The following is a 16,000-nucleotide window of genomic DNA, read 5'->3' as shown; positions in this document are numbered from 1 at the left end:
CCCAACTGGCTCTGCACCCCCAGGACAGCCTTTTATAAAACAAATTCAGTGGCACTGCTCCAGAGGTGGGCACTGGCCACAGGGCTCCACCACATCACAGGCACCATTCAAAGACCACCTCGGTTGAGTACGAGCACCTTTCAAAAGCAGAACAAGCCACCCCACAGGAGTTCCAAGGGGCCAAGTACTCCTACAGAGATGAACAGTTCCACTTCCTGTTGCCACATTTTAAACTATTTATTGAATGAGGCAGTAATAGACAGAATGGAAAACAACACAGAATCCATGCTCTGCTACTTGGGTTTTGCTTTTCTTCTTCTTCTTCTTCTTCTTCTTGGCAATTTCTCAAACTATTAGGAGGTTATTTCACCACAAAGGAACACGGACTTTAAAGCCCTGAACAGCTTCACAATGACGATAAAAAATAATAATTAAAAAAATAACAAGTTGTAGAACTAGGACTGTTCATATGTAAATTTCCCTTCCCTCCCCCTATTACGTACAGAAAAAAACATACAAAGAACATTAGATAGTTTTATATAAAACAAGCAAATACAAGAATCTGAAACTTTTCTCAAAGGCTGAGCAAGATGTGAAGGATCTTTTAATGTCGCATTAAAAAAAACACATTAAATACACTATCACACGTGGGGGCCCGGGAGGAGGGGAAGAGTTGTCCCTGTACTCAAGGAGCAGAGATTTGGCCTGTCGAGAAGTCAGGTGAATTTAGCCACTGGAGACTCAGGACTTGCAGCTGAGAAATCACAGAATTTAACAGTTACTGAGAACACCCAGACCGGTCAACACCTTCGAGGAGGCAGCTGCGGGGACCTGGCCCAGCGGGCCGCACCTGGGAAAACTGCAGCGTCCCTTCTGAGACAGGACCTGCCTCAGGGCTGCTGGAAACACCCAGGTCCCTTTCTCTTCCAAGGCCCCACGGGATGAAGAGCAACCTTCCTCAACGTGGGGGCTCCTGTCACCTCCGGTCTCCTCTGTTAAGCTACAGAAAGTTACTGGAAAGGAAAAAAATTGCTCCCGTTGGTGTGCCCTGGTTTTTGAAGATTTTTCTCTCCCTCCTTCCTTTCCCCTTCCAACCCCTCCCCTCCCCCTCGCACTCTCTCCCCTCCAAGCACACGCCCACAAGCACACTTCACGCGCACGTGCTCCTCAAACCCTTAATACTTCTGTTACCTTCAGTTCATATACATGACCAATTCAGGACTGACCTTAAAACCAAAGCAACATTTTAATAGTCATGAGATCAAGAAGGCTTCCTGGGAAGGGGAGGAGATGCGAGGCTGGAGAAATCCCTCCTGTCCCTGCCTGGAGCTTTAAGGACATTCACCTGCCTGTGGCAAGGTCAGCACCTGGGCCAGCCCAAGGAGCATCTCAGCTGCCAGGCCACGAGGCCCTTGGACCTTGCAAACACAATTTCTGGACCCCACCCCATTCTGGAACCTCCTTCCTCAGGTGAGTCCAGCAGGGAGAGTTCTGGGTGGCCACTGGGAGGCAGCTTTGGTGAAGGGCATGGTCACCTCCGCCTGAGTTTGTCAGTAGCTCAACGCATGACCCTGGTATGAACAAAAACCGGGTGACTGTGTCTGGCCACGTACCCTACACCCACTAAACTGGGTGAATTATTTTTTTTCCACAGCTCACCTTGATTTCATACAGATAATTCCATGCGGGTTTCATATACATATATATATATGTATATATATACATATACATACATACATACATACATACATATATATACTTTATATATATGTAAATGTGTATATCCATATGTACACATATACATATATTCACACTCACACATACACACACGTAAGTATACACACATGTTTCTGCAGAAAGAAGTCCTGCCACAATTTGGCTTTTTCGGGATGGTGAAATTGACAACACAGTATCTTATTCCACCAATCCCAGAAATCAAGAGTGGTGCTTTAAAAAATGCAATTCCAAAACCCACTGCCTTTCTTCCTTTTTAAAAAAAAGGTTAACAAAACTTTTCTTCCGAAGTCGAGAGACTTAATTCCACTTGATTGCACCTCTGCAAACGTGTAAAAAATTTTGAAGTAGACTAGAAAACGATGCCATGGTATGGCTGCATGTCACTGTTCCAACGTCACCACCTCCACAGCCTGGCCGTCCATGGTGACTGTGCTGTCCGATATCCGGGTGGTAACAGGGGCCATGGCCACCTGCACCGGCCCATTGCCCTGGGCGAGGCTGGTTACCACAGTCTGGTACATGCTCACGGGGATCTGGACCAGTCCTGGGGAGACAAAGGGGAGATGGTTGGTGGGGATCGGGCTCAGCTTCCCAGATGCTGCCTGGACAGGGCAACCAGCCCCAGCCCTTCAGGGTACTGCTGGTCAGCCTCGTGTAATCGCCCACCACTGTCCAAGCACAAATATATCCCTCCTCTTACCCACTGTCATTCTTAAAATGGACTGTCAGGAAAGAAAATGCGAAGAAACTGTGGAAATGGGACCCAGAGCAGGGCCTCCCCAACTTGCCGGGAGATGAGCCTGCCTGCCTCTCATTTTAGGAAGCAAGGCTGGTCACGTGTGAACCCTCCTCCCCAGCCCAGCCCTCCCGACCGCCTCCTTCCACTGGGAAAGGCTGCCATTAATTTTCTTTGATGTTCTGCTACGGACTTCTTCAGTCTTCTGCCTGCCTATGCTCAAGTTTCTCTCAGCTTGAAAAAACACCTCCCTCAATCCGTCCTGTTTTCTTGGCCACTGCCTCTCCCTTTAGTGTTTGCTTATTAAAAAAAGGGGTGGGGGGACTCCTGGGTGGCTGGGTCAGTTAAGCGTCCGACTCCTGATTTCGGCTCGGGTTGTGATCTCAGTCAGGGTCACGAGACTGAGCCCCACGTCGGGTGTGAATTGTTCACCCTGGACATGGAGCCTGCTTAAGATTCTCTCTCTTCCTCTCCCTCTGCCCTCCCACCACTCTCAAAAAAAAAAAAAAAAAAAGAAGCCTAGGGCATTGTTTTCTTGATGTTAGATTCACAGACCAGTAAAATTTAAAAATACATTTTGGGGTCAACTTAAAAAGACCCAACTGTTTCCTAATACCACTATTATTTCACATAGAAAGGAGGAAGAAGCACATAATCTCAGAAAAGGGCAGTCCTTCCTAAGAAAGAAAAGTTGATAGTTCTATATGACATACTAAAGAAAAAATAGGATTTGCATTAAATGAGGCAGAATAAATGCCTATTATCAAGCTCCTCTTCCTCTTAAAACTGAAACTGCAATTTAGTGGGAAGAAGGATATAAATGAGGGATGTCAACAGGTTTTTGGAAGATGTAAAGTGGTTCTGACTTATCAGAGAAATGGAAGTAGCAAGTCCTGCGCCCATGGAGGGCGCTGGACATAGGCCTCACTACGCAGAAACTGACGAGGCTGGAAACAGGAATTGGTTAAGCGTGTGTATTCAACTGTACTGCACCAATCCCAACACCCAGAAACCCTGCCCTTCGTTGACAGGACATCTGAAGTTCATCCACTGTTCCGGGAAGCTGACCTGGAGAGCCTGGAAAAGACCCCAGTGATACCTGTTGGGTGGGGAAACGGAGGGGGGGGGGGGGAAGACACTGAAAACTCCAGCCTGCTGTGCCAGTGCTTACCCCGAGGCCTACAGATGGCCCAGCTGTGGCCTGCACTCCCTGACACAAGGTTGCAGACAATGGTGGGGGTGGGAGAAGAAAATGAAAGCCCCAGAACCCTGATATCCTCAGAGAAGAGATCTGTATCATAAAAATGGGATGCTTTTCTTAAAACGGAGTATGAGAAAAACTTTAAAGTAAAAAAATCTAATGATGAAATACAATCCAATGAAAGCAGAAGATAAAGTCATGGAAATTTCTCAGAGAGTAGGATTCAAAGATGGAAAGGAAAGAAAAGTATGAGACGGAAGAGGTCCAACCACTGATAAAACAGAATTCCAGAGACAGTAAACACAAAACCAAAAAAACTCCAAAGGTAGGGAATTATCAGACACATTGTTAGATGCCCAGGAGACAAGATGACAAAAGATCAAGACACTAACACACATCTTTGCAAAATTTCAGAACACTGGGGATAAAGCAAAGATCCTGAAAGAGTCCCGAAAGAAAACAAACAAAAAAAGGCCCTGTACAAAGAACTGGGAGTTGGAATATTGTGGGGCTTCTCAAAAGCAAGCCTGGAAGCTGGGAGCAGTTTCCTTCAAGAAGGCATCAAAGCAGACGCCTTTAAGTGTCTGAGAAGTTGCTTTCTGGCCAGCTCTGTTCCCAAGCCCATGAAATGACACCCCTCCCAACTGAGTGTGACAGCAGAAGAAAGGCATCTTCAGACCTGGATGGGGTGGGAAAACTGGCCACCCGCACACGCTTTCTCAGGGAGCGCTGAAGGGTGAGCTCCACAGCAAGAGGGAAAACCACGAAAGAGGCAGCGTGGGAATGAAGGAGCCCGAGAGCCCACGGGAAGAGCAGTGGGGCGGGCTGAGGGCCCCGGACCGGAATTCTGCAGTGGGTCCGAGAGCGCAGAGAGGGGACACTGGCACAACCACGCCGGGACAAGTACTGAGAGGGGTTTTCCAGAAGCGGGCAGAAGCAGTGTCTATGATCTAAAACACAGAAGGGAAAAAGCAAATAGTAACAGTGATAATATACTTGGCTTAGCAGTGGACAATTTTTTTTTTTAATTAAATTTACTTATTTTCAGCATAACAGTATTCATTATTTTTTCACCACACCCAGTGCTCCATGCAATCAATACCCACCACCTGGTACCCCAACCTCCCACCCCCCCAGCAGTGGACAGTTTTTAATGTAAGTTATAATAATATAAACATACAAGTGGGTTATCAAGAAACTGCAATAATGTCACCACTCAAGAAATAACGATTTAAGACTTTTAGAGCAGTAAAGATACACACCAGAAAGAGCAAGCAGAAAGTGTTGCCTCTAGGGTATAATCTTTTTTTTTTTTTAAAGGCCCTTTAGTCCTCTTTGACATTTAAAGCCATATATCACTTTGTGGAAAATAAAATCTAATTTTAAAAAGATGTTTTATCGGAATATTTTCTAATGCAAACAAACAAGAACCAAAGAAGAAAATGCTCTTTTACAAAAAAAGAGCATTACAAAAAAGCAGGTTCTGTTGTCCCTTGTGTTGGAGGCTAGCACCACCCCTGCCCCGGGCAATATGGACAGCAGCCTTCCCTGGGTGCTGGGTGTTCAGGGAACACGGCCACAGGTGTTCATCCACTGGCAGGGCCAGCAAACCCATGTGGCTAGGCCTTCCTGTTTGACAGAGGGCTACTTCAGGGCCAAGCGTGGCTCTGGTTCACGTTGCTTCCCATAGCGTGAGGTACAAGATGCGCCGGAAGGACAGCAGGTCAAGGGAGTCTCTTCCTGGCCTCAACACTGTGAGCCCGGGCCCTGGTCCCCAGCCTATAAACCCCAGGCAAGGCCTCAGTGTGAGTGAGGATTACACGGCCCTGTCCACTGCCCCAGCGTATTCACGGTCACCTTTGCTTTCGTCCTCTCTTCTGGTCACCAGAGGCAAGTCAAAACTCATGAAGCCACGCAGAAGGCCCCCTGCAGAGCCCGGACACCTGTGTCCTCCTGCAAAGAAGCCACACGCTGGCAAACGGCAACTAAACTAGAAGCAAAGCTCCCAACTTGGGGAACAAGCTGTACCCCTGATAAACACAGGGACCGCTGTGAGCAAGGAGACCTCCTCAAGGTGAACCACCATCCTGCGCTAGGGGGCTGCAGGGGAGGGTGTGGGTAGAGACTTAAAGAATTGTCTAGTTTCATCTCTGGTTAAGGTATGTTCTCGTTTCCTATGATGCGGAGTCACATCCAACACTGTTGTTACAAGTTTTGATATCATGGAAGATTTGCTGCAGGATAAAATGGAGAAAGGGGCAAATGCAGAAATATCTATTGGCTGCCACTGCTGTAACCAGAACAATCTTCTGAACAAACTGATCCTGTTGCCTTCTTTTACAAGTCTTCAGTGGCCCATGGGGTATCAGGTCCAAATCTCCTTGCAGGATTTAAACCCTCATGTCAGCCCCTGTCATTCAGGTCAGCCTAGTGACTGCAAATCGCCACCTGCTTTACACTCCAATCAGGTGAAGGACCTGGCCGAGTCCCCGTGACCTGTGCATGACCACGACTTCTGCCTGGAATGATGGGCCGGGACTCATTCCTTGAATGGGCTCCTAGTCATCCTTCTGCAGTCACAGTCAGTGGCAGTCCCTCCTTCCTTGGCCCAAGTCTCTCTTCTCTGGGGGTCCAGAGCACTCTGCACTGGCCTCCATGGAGGCAGTGGTCGTGGCCACCAACACCGTTTGCCTGTTTTGTCCTCGGGAGGACTGTCAAGTCCTTGAGGGATGGAGTCTTCACCTTTGAGTCCTCAGCAATCAGCAGGGGCTCGATAAATGGTTTCTGCACTCATGGATGAAACCTGCCTTCTGAGCTGTCCCTCCTAGAGATAGAGTGATTGAGGTGGCCCAGTCTTAGGGTGACAGGACAGTTTCAGAGCGGGAACTCCCAGTCCAGAGAACGGTCGAGTAAAAAGGACTACACTCAGGACTTATCCAAAGAAAAACACTTTTTTTTTTTTTTTTTAAAGATTTTTTATTTATTTGACAGACAGAGATCACAAGTAGGCAGAGAGGCAGGCAGAGAGGGAGAGAGGAGGAAGCAGGCTTGCCACCAGGCAGAGAGCTCGATGCGGGGCTAGATCCCAGGACTCTGGGATCATGACCTGAGCTGAAGGCAGAAGCTTTAACCCACTGAGCCACCCAGGCGCCCCCAAAGAAAACCATTTTTAAAGATTTCATCTTCTGGGGGTGCCTGGGTGGCTGAGTTGGTTAAGCCTCTGCTCAGGTCATTATCCCAGGGTCCTGGGATAGAGCCCCACGACAGGCTCCCTGCTCAGCGGGGGGCTGCTTCTCCCTCTGCCTGCAGCTCCACCTGTTTGTGCTCTGTCTCTCTCTGTCAAATAAATAAATAAAATCTTAAAAAAAAAAAAAAAAGATTTCATCTTCTGTATTTCACCTCAGGATCAGGGATGGAATAAATCTGGCCTCTACGACCGGGTGATGAAGTGACTGCCTACACAAAGCTGTCCCGAGAGTGAAGGCTGACAGCAACTGCATCTCTGAAAAGCTTTACGGAGGGCAAAATTCCATATACCAGGTCATTTCATAACCCCAAATGCCTCGAAATCCTAATGCCATTGTTTTCTACACGTGATTTCAGTCTATTTCCACCTAAAATCAGCACATTACCATCCTACTATGGAGATTTTAGAATTTCGGAATCTCTCTCTCCCCCTCTCTCACACAGCCATTTTGGCATGGGATTAGATTAAATCGTCTCAGCAGCTCTGACCCAGTGGCCTTCCCTTCCGTGGAGGGGCTGGGGGAGGGGCGGGCGGCCAGCAAGCCGGTGCACTAAGTCTGCGGCTGCCCTTGGAGGAGAGATGATTAAACGCTGAGGTACAGTAATCAGGCTGGGATTGTCCCTGCATCTGCTCAGCCCGGCCCTGATTAGCCCCAATCTAGAAGGCGTATGTTAATCTCAGTTTGTATTCTGGGTCATTTCGATTGATTAAGCAACAGGAAGCTCTTCACATTCTTAAAGAGAATGTGACGTTCTTTTTTGTTTTTCCGAGAGACCCTGTACAGACAGTCCTAGCAGTAAGTCTCTTGGCTTTGTGCAGCACTTTTCAAAGCCCTCTTAGACCCACTGCCTCTCATCCGGTTTTTGCTCAGACCCTAGAGAGCAGGCAGGGCAGGTGGTCCTCCCTGTCACAAATGATAGGCAATCTGGCAGAACCATGGACTTATCCTAAAGGCACATAGTAGAAAGTCCTGAAGATTTAAAATACCCCAGTCTCTAGGACTCCTGTATTTCAAAGCCATTAAGAAACCTTAGCATTCATTCAGTTTAGTAAATCCCTTTCTTTTTCTTTAAACTCAAAAGTAAACAGATAAAAAGTATATATATATATATATATATATATATATATATATACCGAACACGGAGCAAGAGAGACTGCTGAGTGGTCTTTGCCCCAAGATGACTGAATTGTGGCAAAGCCATGCATCCAGGCTCTCGATCGGGGAGTCTTTCCACGCACCCAACCGCCCTGACCGGGGAACAACAGGCCAGCCGGAACCTGGAAAGTGGAGGACTACCCTCTTTGGGCTCATTGCTGCCTCTCCCCTCAGGCCTCCAGGCAAGGTTTACGGAACTGGCCAAAATGGGAAGAGGCCAAAGGTGCCTCGGGAGCCACAGGTCCCAGCACAAGGACTTCCTTGTCCGACAGCAGTCAGACAAAAATCCCTGGAGGAACTGCTGGCTCTGGGACCCCATTTCCCTGTAAAAGAGGAGACCCGACCCTGCTCATTCCTCTCCTGCCTGGGTATCACATACTCAAAACACAAGGTCAAACACACTCCTCCCAGTGTTCCCCCAGGGCAGAAAGCAACAATTACATCCCTCCAATTGCTTAGGCCGAAAACTTTGCAGTCATCTTTGGCTTCACAAGCCAAGTATCAGCAAATCCTGTCAACTTCCCCTTCACATATAAACCTGGAATTCAGCCACTTGTTTCTGCTGCCTCCCTGCGCAGAATCCTATCATCTCTTGTCAGGGCTGCATTTAAAAAAATTATTTTATTTTTTTTATTTTAGTGAGAGAAAGAGAGAGGGGCACGTGTGTAGGGGACAGAAGGGCAGAGGGAGAGAAGATTAAGCAGACCCCATGCCCAGCACAGAGCCTGACGTGGGGCTCGACCCCACAACCCTGAGATCATGACCTGAGGTGAAATCACGAGTCAGATGCTCAACCGACTGAACCACTCAGGTGCCCCGCCAGGACTATGTTTTATCTCCCTTAGTAATCTCCCAGCTTCAGCCCTTGTCCCACTGTTGCCAGAGGGATCTTCTCAAACCTCCACATGACACGATGGGTATCAGGACAGCCTTGGAGGAGGCTGGCTCTGATACAGCTCACACGCTTCCTAGCCAGCACCCTTCAAAGGCCTCCATTCAAGTCAGATGACCTTCTCGGGGAGGAGAGGCAGGGAGTCTGACCTTGGAGGCGGCCAGCCTTCTAAGAGTGCTCCAAGGAGACCCCCATACAAGGTCCATTCTTTGAGGGACCTGCTCATCTCACCAGGGCCATCATTTCACACAAAGTGATTGTCTGTGTCTTACATTTCCCCCTTTCAGGAGAATCTCGATTTTAACAGAGACTTCATTTTGAAAAATAGGTAACACACAGAGGGCATAGTAAAAAAGGTACGAAGAGGGTAGAGAGTTGAAAACAGTCAGTCTCCCTCGCAGAGGTAACCACTGTGGCCAGTTTCTTGGCTGGCCTGTAGTTCAGCTGAGACTGTGCATTTGGAAATGTGTGTATGTGTGTCTGTGTATCTTGAACAATGCATTGTTCAAATGGGGAAGAGACACAGACACACATACACTCTTCTGCCCCTCGCTTTCTCGGGATCTTTACTTACAAGTATGAAGAGAGTGGATTTATTTTATTTTATTTTTTTTAGTGGCTGCCAAGTATTCCATTTGTATGAAGGTGCCTTATGTTTTTTTCATGTCAGCTGGGCCATGTGCTGCCGTTGTAACAAGGTCTGAGGGATGCACATGGCACCCAACAGCGTGAGCCCCTCACCATCACGCTTATGAACTACAGAAAGATCTGGAGGTGCTTGATTTTGATTAACCAGCACTTGAACGACTCACACCTTGGCTTTTCGATCTTTTTGCTGTTGTGCCAAATGTACTGCATTTCTCAAAATGCAAGGATGAATACCAAAGAGGTGAATTCTTAAGAGGAGATTTTAAAACTTTAAAATTTCCAAGGTGCAGTAATGGGGGGACTCCAAACTGGTCTGCTCAGCCCAATTCCTTTCAAGATTCAAAATAATCTACCTCTAGTGGTGGGAATTAAGATTAAGGCATGACGGGGAATATACTTTTGGACAGATATTTGTTTTTAAGCCCCTTAAATCATATTACATGGGTGGCAGATAAGGCCATCACCTCATAAGCCTGGCCCTGTCTTCTAATATAAGTGACCATGTGCTCATGTTAAGGGGCTTGGCTTTGTCTTCTGCAGAACAGGAGGCCATGAGGTTTATAGTGGTCTGTCTCTGATGGCGGCACTAGGGGAGGCTTTGTGGTAGACCATGGGCGCCAATGAGAGTAACTCTAAAGGTCAGGGTCACAGCCTAGCACACTCTGAATTTATCATTCATGAGCTGATCTACTCTATTTCTGACCTCTCCCAAGGTAATGAGTTTCATCACTTACCTACTGTATAATGGAACACACATACATGTGGATGTGTGGATGTGCATATATGCGATTTATTTACTTAGGGGAATTCATGTACTTTCCTCAAGACTAACTCTTTTAGGGGCACCTAGGTGGCTCAGTCATTAAGCATCTGCCTTCGGCTCAGGTCATGATCCCAGAGTCCTGGGATAGAGCCCCATATTGAGCTCCTTGCTTGGAGGGAAGCCTGCTTCTCCCTTTCCCACTCCCCCTGCTTGTGTTCCCACTCTCACTGTCTCTCTCTATCAAATAAATAAATAAAATCTTAAAAAAAAAAAAAAGATTAACTCTTTTAGCACTCTGTGATTTGATGAATACATCTGTATATCAGAGTTAGCTAAATCTTGAAATATCGTTTGGCAATGGCCATGCCATCCCACCAAAAAAACCCCAACTTTTGATGGCTGTCTACTACGGAAAAAGTAAAGTCCAAATAGCTACTGGTCTGAAGGATTACAGCAGCCTTTCCCACACTCTCTATCCTCTCTTCATTACAACTGTGCCTGTCTCCTTAGTGTACCTTCACTGCCGCATGCCGGTCTCTGGACGACCCCTCTGCCGAGCAGCATGCCCTCCCAACGTGAGTCCCGTACTTCCAACAACGTCCACATCAACCGTCATTTCCTGGAGTCACCCTGGATAGAACAGCCCACCAGGTTTTTTTCCTTCCTGGGATTTTACTCCCTCCACCATTTGGCACCAGCTGTGTGCTAACCCGTTTCCAAGTAGTTAGGGCTGTTCTATGTATAATCCGCTTGCTTAGATTCTGGAAGGACTATGTCTTTAAATACTGAACAGCTTGAAATAGTAGATGCTTAATAATTAAGTAGGACTATAGATCGTGTTCCTCGTCATTTTCAGAAACTTGGTCACATTCCTATCAGCCTTGGCCTCCACAGACTTGGGACTTTTCACTCTGCTCCCTGGGGCACTGGGATTTTCACAAGACTCTCAAGGCAGCAGAGCCGAACACTGTAAGGTAGTTCAGGCGCATTGTGTGTGAGGGTAAAATAGGCTGTTTCATTTCCATGAAAGGCTTGCCAGTCAGAGACCACACGTGACTCTTGGCTCTGCTACTGAACGGCTTGTGAACCTCGCTTTCCTCAAATGTAGAACGGTGGCTGCTAATCTCACAGGGCTGTAGGGGGCTAGACGCGCTGACTTAGGCGCAGTGTGGCACCGTGCCTGGCACACAGTAGGTGTACCATAAATGTCATCTCCTTTTCAAAGATGACTTTGAATAAGAGGTTTGATGAAGACTAGTGGGGTCCCAGGCGTCTGACTGAAGCTCTCACGAAAGAGAAATGAAAGCAGCGACAGCACAGATCTTCTTTCTGCAGCGATCTGTTCCTGCCAGGAAGCACATCATTCGCCAAAGGCCTTCAAAGATGTAAAGATTAGAGATAAAAGCCCAGGGCAGATGGACTGGTGGGAAGCTTCCTGTCTGAAATGCAGCGACAGGCAGAACTGGCACTGCGGCTGCACAAGGCCATCTATGGACTAGCCGCCAACTCACTGTGCGGGTAAATAAATAATCCAGGCACAACCACTGATCAATGGTTGGAATGTTACATATGCGGTCAGGGGCAGGAGGATATGATGTCATCACTCTGATAAATTTCTCAGCCCCTCCAGATAATACCAACATAGACGCAAGCGTCGCAGAGCACAGAGTTACCGGCCCAGCCATGGTCACCCAGAACCAGACTGCCCTGCCCCCACCCCGCGACAAGATAGAGCAGAACAGGAAGAATGGGCCTTTCATTTGCCCTCACAGTCTGGGAAACCTTTGGGAATTGTTGTTTGCTGAAACCGAATCTTTCAGCCCAAAGGCCTTCCAAGTTGGTCATGGAAATATCTTGAGCTGGGGGGAAAATATTGATGGTTGTGAGAGAAAAAGAGCTAAACAAAGAAATTTATCAAATAAGTACAACATTTGGTGAGAGAGAAAGAATTTTTTAAAAAGATATATTGACTTATTTTAGAGAGGGAGACAGTGTGTGCTCTGGGGAGGACCCAGGGAGAGGGAGTCCCAAGCAGACTCCTCACCTGAGCTTGGAGCCCGACATGGGGCTCAATCCCATGACCCTGAGACCACAACCAAGAATCTGATGCCCATCTCTGCTCAGCCAGGAGCCTGCTTCCCTCTCTCTCTGCCTGCCTCTCCGACTACTTGTGATTTCTCTCTGTCAAATAAATAAATAAAATCTTAAAAAAAAAAAAAAAAAAAAAGAATCTGATGCCCAACCGAATGCATCACCCAGGTGCCTGAAGAGAAAGAATTCTTAAACCCAAAGTAAAAATTTACAGTATAACGCCTTCTGTAGTTAATGGATGTGAAAGCTAGCTACGGGTATCAGCAAAAATGCTAGCTTAAATGGGGAACCAGAAGACCGTACCTGGAAAGGATAGGAATTAATAAGTAAGAAATAAAGCCATGAATTATATTACCTAAGTAAGGTCTGCAGTTTTTAAAGGGCCATCAAGCATTATCTTCAGGTTTTCAAGGGGTGATAGGCAGGAGTCCTTTAAAGACAGAAGTCCTTTGAAGTCTTATTTGCAGGCTTGAAAAAGAATTTACACCAGTGGCTGCTGTCTAAGGCAAGCCACTATTATATGAAGAAAAATAGGCATTGGGTATGTGCTGGTATAGACATGGGAGAACGTGCCAGGAAATCGGGACAGAAGCTAGCTGAGTAGGTGAGTGGCAGATAAAGAGGTCGAGAATAACATATGAGGACCAGGTAGATGGAAGAGGACAGTCACGGGGCAAAAAGGGGAAGGTGATGGAAAGAATGAATGTCAGTATCAAATGAAAAGGTGATCCAGGGAACCTTCCTGATACTAAGACAAGGAGGAAACAGAGAAAAAGTATTTCTCTCCCAGTCTTTCTGTTTCTGTTATTTTAGCTGCTTCTGGGACATTTAATCTTTCTTTTCCGTGTTTTCTAAGTCCATGGCTTTTGGGTGCATTTGAGGGATTTATGGATTAAAATATGTATCACACCTGGTGTACTGAGTATTCTCGTGAAGCTGATAGCAGCCTTACAGGTACCTTGGTGTAAGAGGCACTTCTTGGCATACAAGTTTTTCTCCCTTCTGGCTGACAATGTCACCCCTCGCTTGGAAAAAAACCACTTTCTGTGATAACTTTCATGGCAGAAATTCTTTCCTTTGCCTGATTTTTCAGACCACCAGGAAATTCCTCTTGCCCTCATCCCATAAGCTAAATGTTAACAATAAATTAACTTTTGGGGCGCCTGGGTGGCTCAGTGGGTTAAGCCGCTGCCTTCGGCTCAGGTCATGATCTCAGGGTCCTGGGATCGAGTCCCGCATCGGGCTCTCTGCTCAGCAGGGAGCCTGCTTCCTTCTCTCTCTCTCTGCCTGCCTCTCAGTGTACTTGTAATTTCTTTCTGTCAAATAAATAAATAAATAAATAAATAAACTTTTACTTTATTAGTAAGTATATTTCAAAACATTTTGGAGGTACAATTTTACAGTTTCCTTTTGAAACTCCTGGAGTGTCCAGGAACACTAATGAAGTCAGGGTTTTGTACTTTTGAACCACTGTGGGGTACTAACCTGCAGGCTGAGCTCCCAACGTAGGGCAGAACAAGCTGACTTCGTTCGAGATGTGCTGATCTGCCCAGTAGGGCTTTAAACTGAAAACGGCAGGGGAGGAAAGTGTTCAACTAAAGTTTGTGGAACATTTGTATGCTCAGGAGGACATCTGACCTGACTATATGGAGAAGGACAGGAGATGCCTAGTAAAACCCAGAAGAAATCCCTGGGAAGAACTGGGACACTCAAGGTCCTTAGAGTCTGTGCACTAGTGGACAGGGTATGAGCAATATGTAAAGTGTCGATTTTTTTTTTTTTTTTTTTTTTTTTAGGATTTTAAGTAATCTCTACACCCAGTATGGGGCTTGAAATAACCCAGAGATCGAGTCACATGCTCCACTGACTGAGCCAGCCAGGTGTCCCAAAGGTGTTGATAATTTTAAGCAGAAAGAAGAAGAGGGTGGGGAGATGGAAGAATTGGGTGATGGGCATTAAGGAGGGCACCTGATATAATGAGCACTGTTTTTTTTTTTTTTTAAAGATTTTATTTATTTATTTGACAGAGAGAGATGACAAGCAGGCAGAGGCAGGCAGAGAGAGAGGAGGAAGCAGGCTCCCTGCTGAGCAGAGAGCCTGATGCGGGGCTCAATCCCAGGACCCTGAGATCATGACCTGAGCCGAAGGCAGAGGCTTAACCCACTGAGCCACCCAGGCGCCCCCCCCCCCCCTTTTTAAAGCACTGGATGTTCTATACAACTGACGAATCAATGAACTCTACCTCTATGTTAGTTAACTGAATTTAAATTTAATTTAACTTAAAAAATTTAAAAAAAAAATAGAAAGCAGAGCCAAGAGGATAGAAACCTCAGGGGAAAGTCAGCATGCTGAGTTTGCCAAAATCTGGTGTAGAAATGAATGTAAGAGCCAATCAGGAGTTACCCAGAGTTAGGAATGGAGATTTATTTATTTTTCTGTTGTTATTTTCAGTTTTATTTTAATTAGGGAAAATTTCAAATAGGCACAAAAGGAGAGAATCTAGCCTCTCTCTCAAGGAACCCTCCTCTTGCCACCCTCACTTCTTTTAACTGAATAGGGATAGATTGAGCCAGAAAAGCTTCCAAAGATGGTCTACTATTTTCAACCCCTCACATTTAGCACAATCTGTAGAGTACCACTTAGAAAACAAACACACACTAAGAAACTCTAAGAGCACATAAAGAGCAGAATTACTTGGCTTTTAGCAGTGAGACACCTAATGACAGCAAAGTGGAAAGTAGAAATAAATAGTTATGGGGTTTGATAGCCATAGAAAGAAATCTATCTCAATAAACTTCATTTTGCTCAACTGTTTATCCTGCCTTTCCTACCTGGACTATATTTAGCATAAACAAATTGATAATGGAGACAAGTTCTTTACAAAAGAATTTCAGCTTCTGCCAGAACGGCAGAAGGAATGACAACACTAGAGGAATCTCCATGTGTTTTCTCTGCACAAAATCAACGGCTAAGAACATTCGGTGGCTGGAGGACGGAGTGGAGAGCGGAGGGCTCTGCCATCCTTGTTGGACGCCGCACCTCTGGAACCCTATTCTGTGGCCGCTACCTTCTTTCTCCAGAGAAGAGCCCCCATGACGTCTGGCCAGCCACAAAGAGTCTGACAACACAGAACTAACTTTCTTTTTCTCTTTTCTTTCTTTCTTTCTTTTTTTTTTTTTTTAAGATTTTATTTATTTGTGAGAGAGAGAGAGCACGAGCAGGGGGAGCGGTAGGCAGAGGGAGAACCAGGCTCTTCGCTGAGCAAGGAGTTCGATGTGGGACTCCATCCCAGGACTCCATCATCATGACCTGAGCCAAAGGCAGATGCCTAACCGACTGAGCCCCCCAGGTGCCCCAACACAAAACTTTCAAGAAGCACAGAGCCAGATGGTCCCCTGGAACGTGGTGCGGAAGGGTGGCCACAGGACACTGCCTCCCTGTATACCCTGGTGCCCAGGGTACACAGCCATCCCGACAACCTCCCATGGAGGGTTTTACAAACCCTTCAGTAACCATGCTAGCAAACAAG

The 16,000-nt window shown here is 46.5% G+C and overlaps 1 protein-coding gene and 1 non-coding gene across 12 annotated transcripts in view; both read right to left on the bottom strand.

Moving 5' to 3' along the window:
* Window positions 1-222: 222 nt before the first annotated feature.
* The window catches only part of NRF1 (nuclear respiratory factor 1), a 146,012-nt gene continuing 130,234 nt past the window's right edge, over window positions 223-16,000 (bottom strand). For 7 of the 11 annotated variants that reach the window (XM_059171839.1, XM_059171843.1, XM_059171845.1 and 4 more), the window contains 2 exons: window positions 5,532-5,627; window positions 223-2,281 (listed from right to left, as the gene is read on the bottom strand). In XM_059171839.1, the coding sequence (XP_059027822.1) occupies window positions 2,118-2,281; window positions 5,532-5,627 (260 nt within the window). In that variant the 3' untranslated portion in view covers window positions 223-2,117. The remainder of the gene's footprint in view (window positions 2,282-5,531; window positions 5,628-16,000) is intronic. The other 4 variants (XM_059171844.1, XM_059171847.1, XM_059171846.1 and 1 more) reach the window with 3 other exon arrangements.
* LOC131831050 (small nucleolar RNA U13) lies at window positions 9,634-9,737 on the bottom strand. Its single transcript, XR_009353563.1, has one exon. It is a non-coding gene; the product is annotated as a small nucleolar RNA U13 (small nucleolar RNA).

This window comes from Mustela lutreola, chromosome 4, assembly GCF_030435805.1.
Source record: "Mustela lutreola isolate mMusLut2 chromosome 4, mMusLut2.pri, whole genome shotgun sequence".
NCBI lineage: Eukaryota > Metazoa > Chordata > Mammalia > Carnivora > Mustelidae > Mustela > Mustela lutreola.
This window is presented reverse-complemented; position numbering and strand designations above follow the sequence as displayed.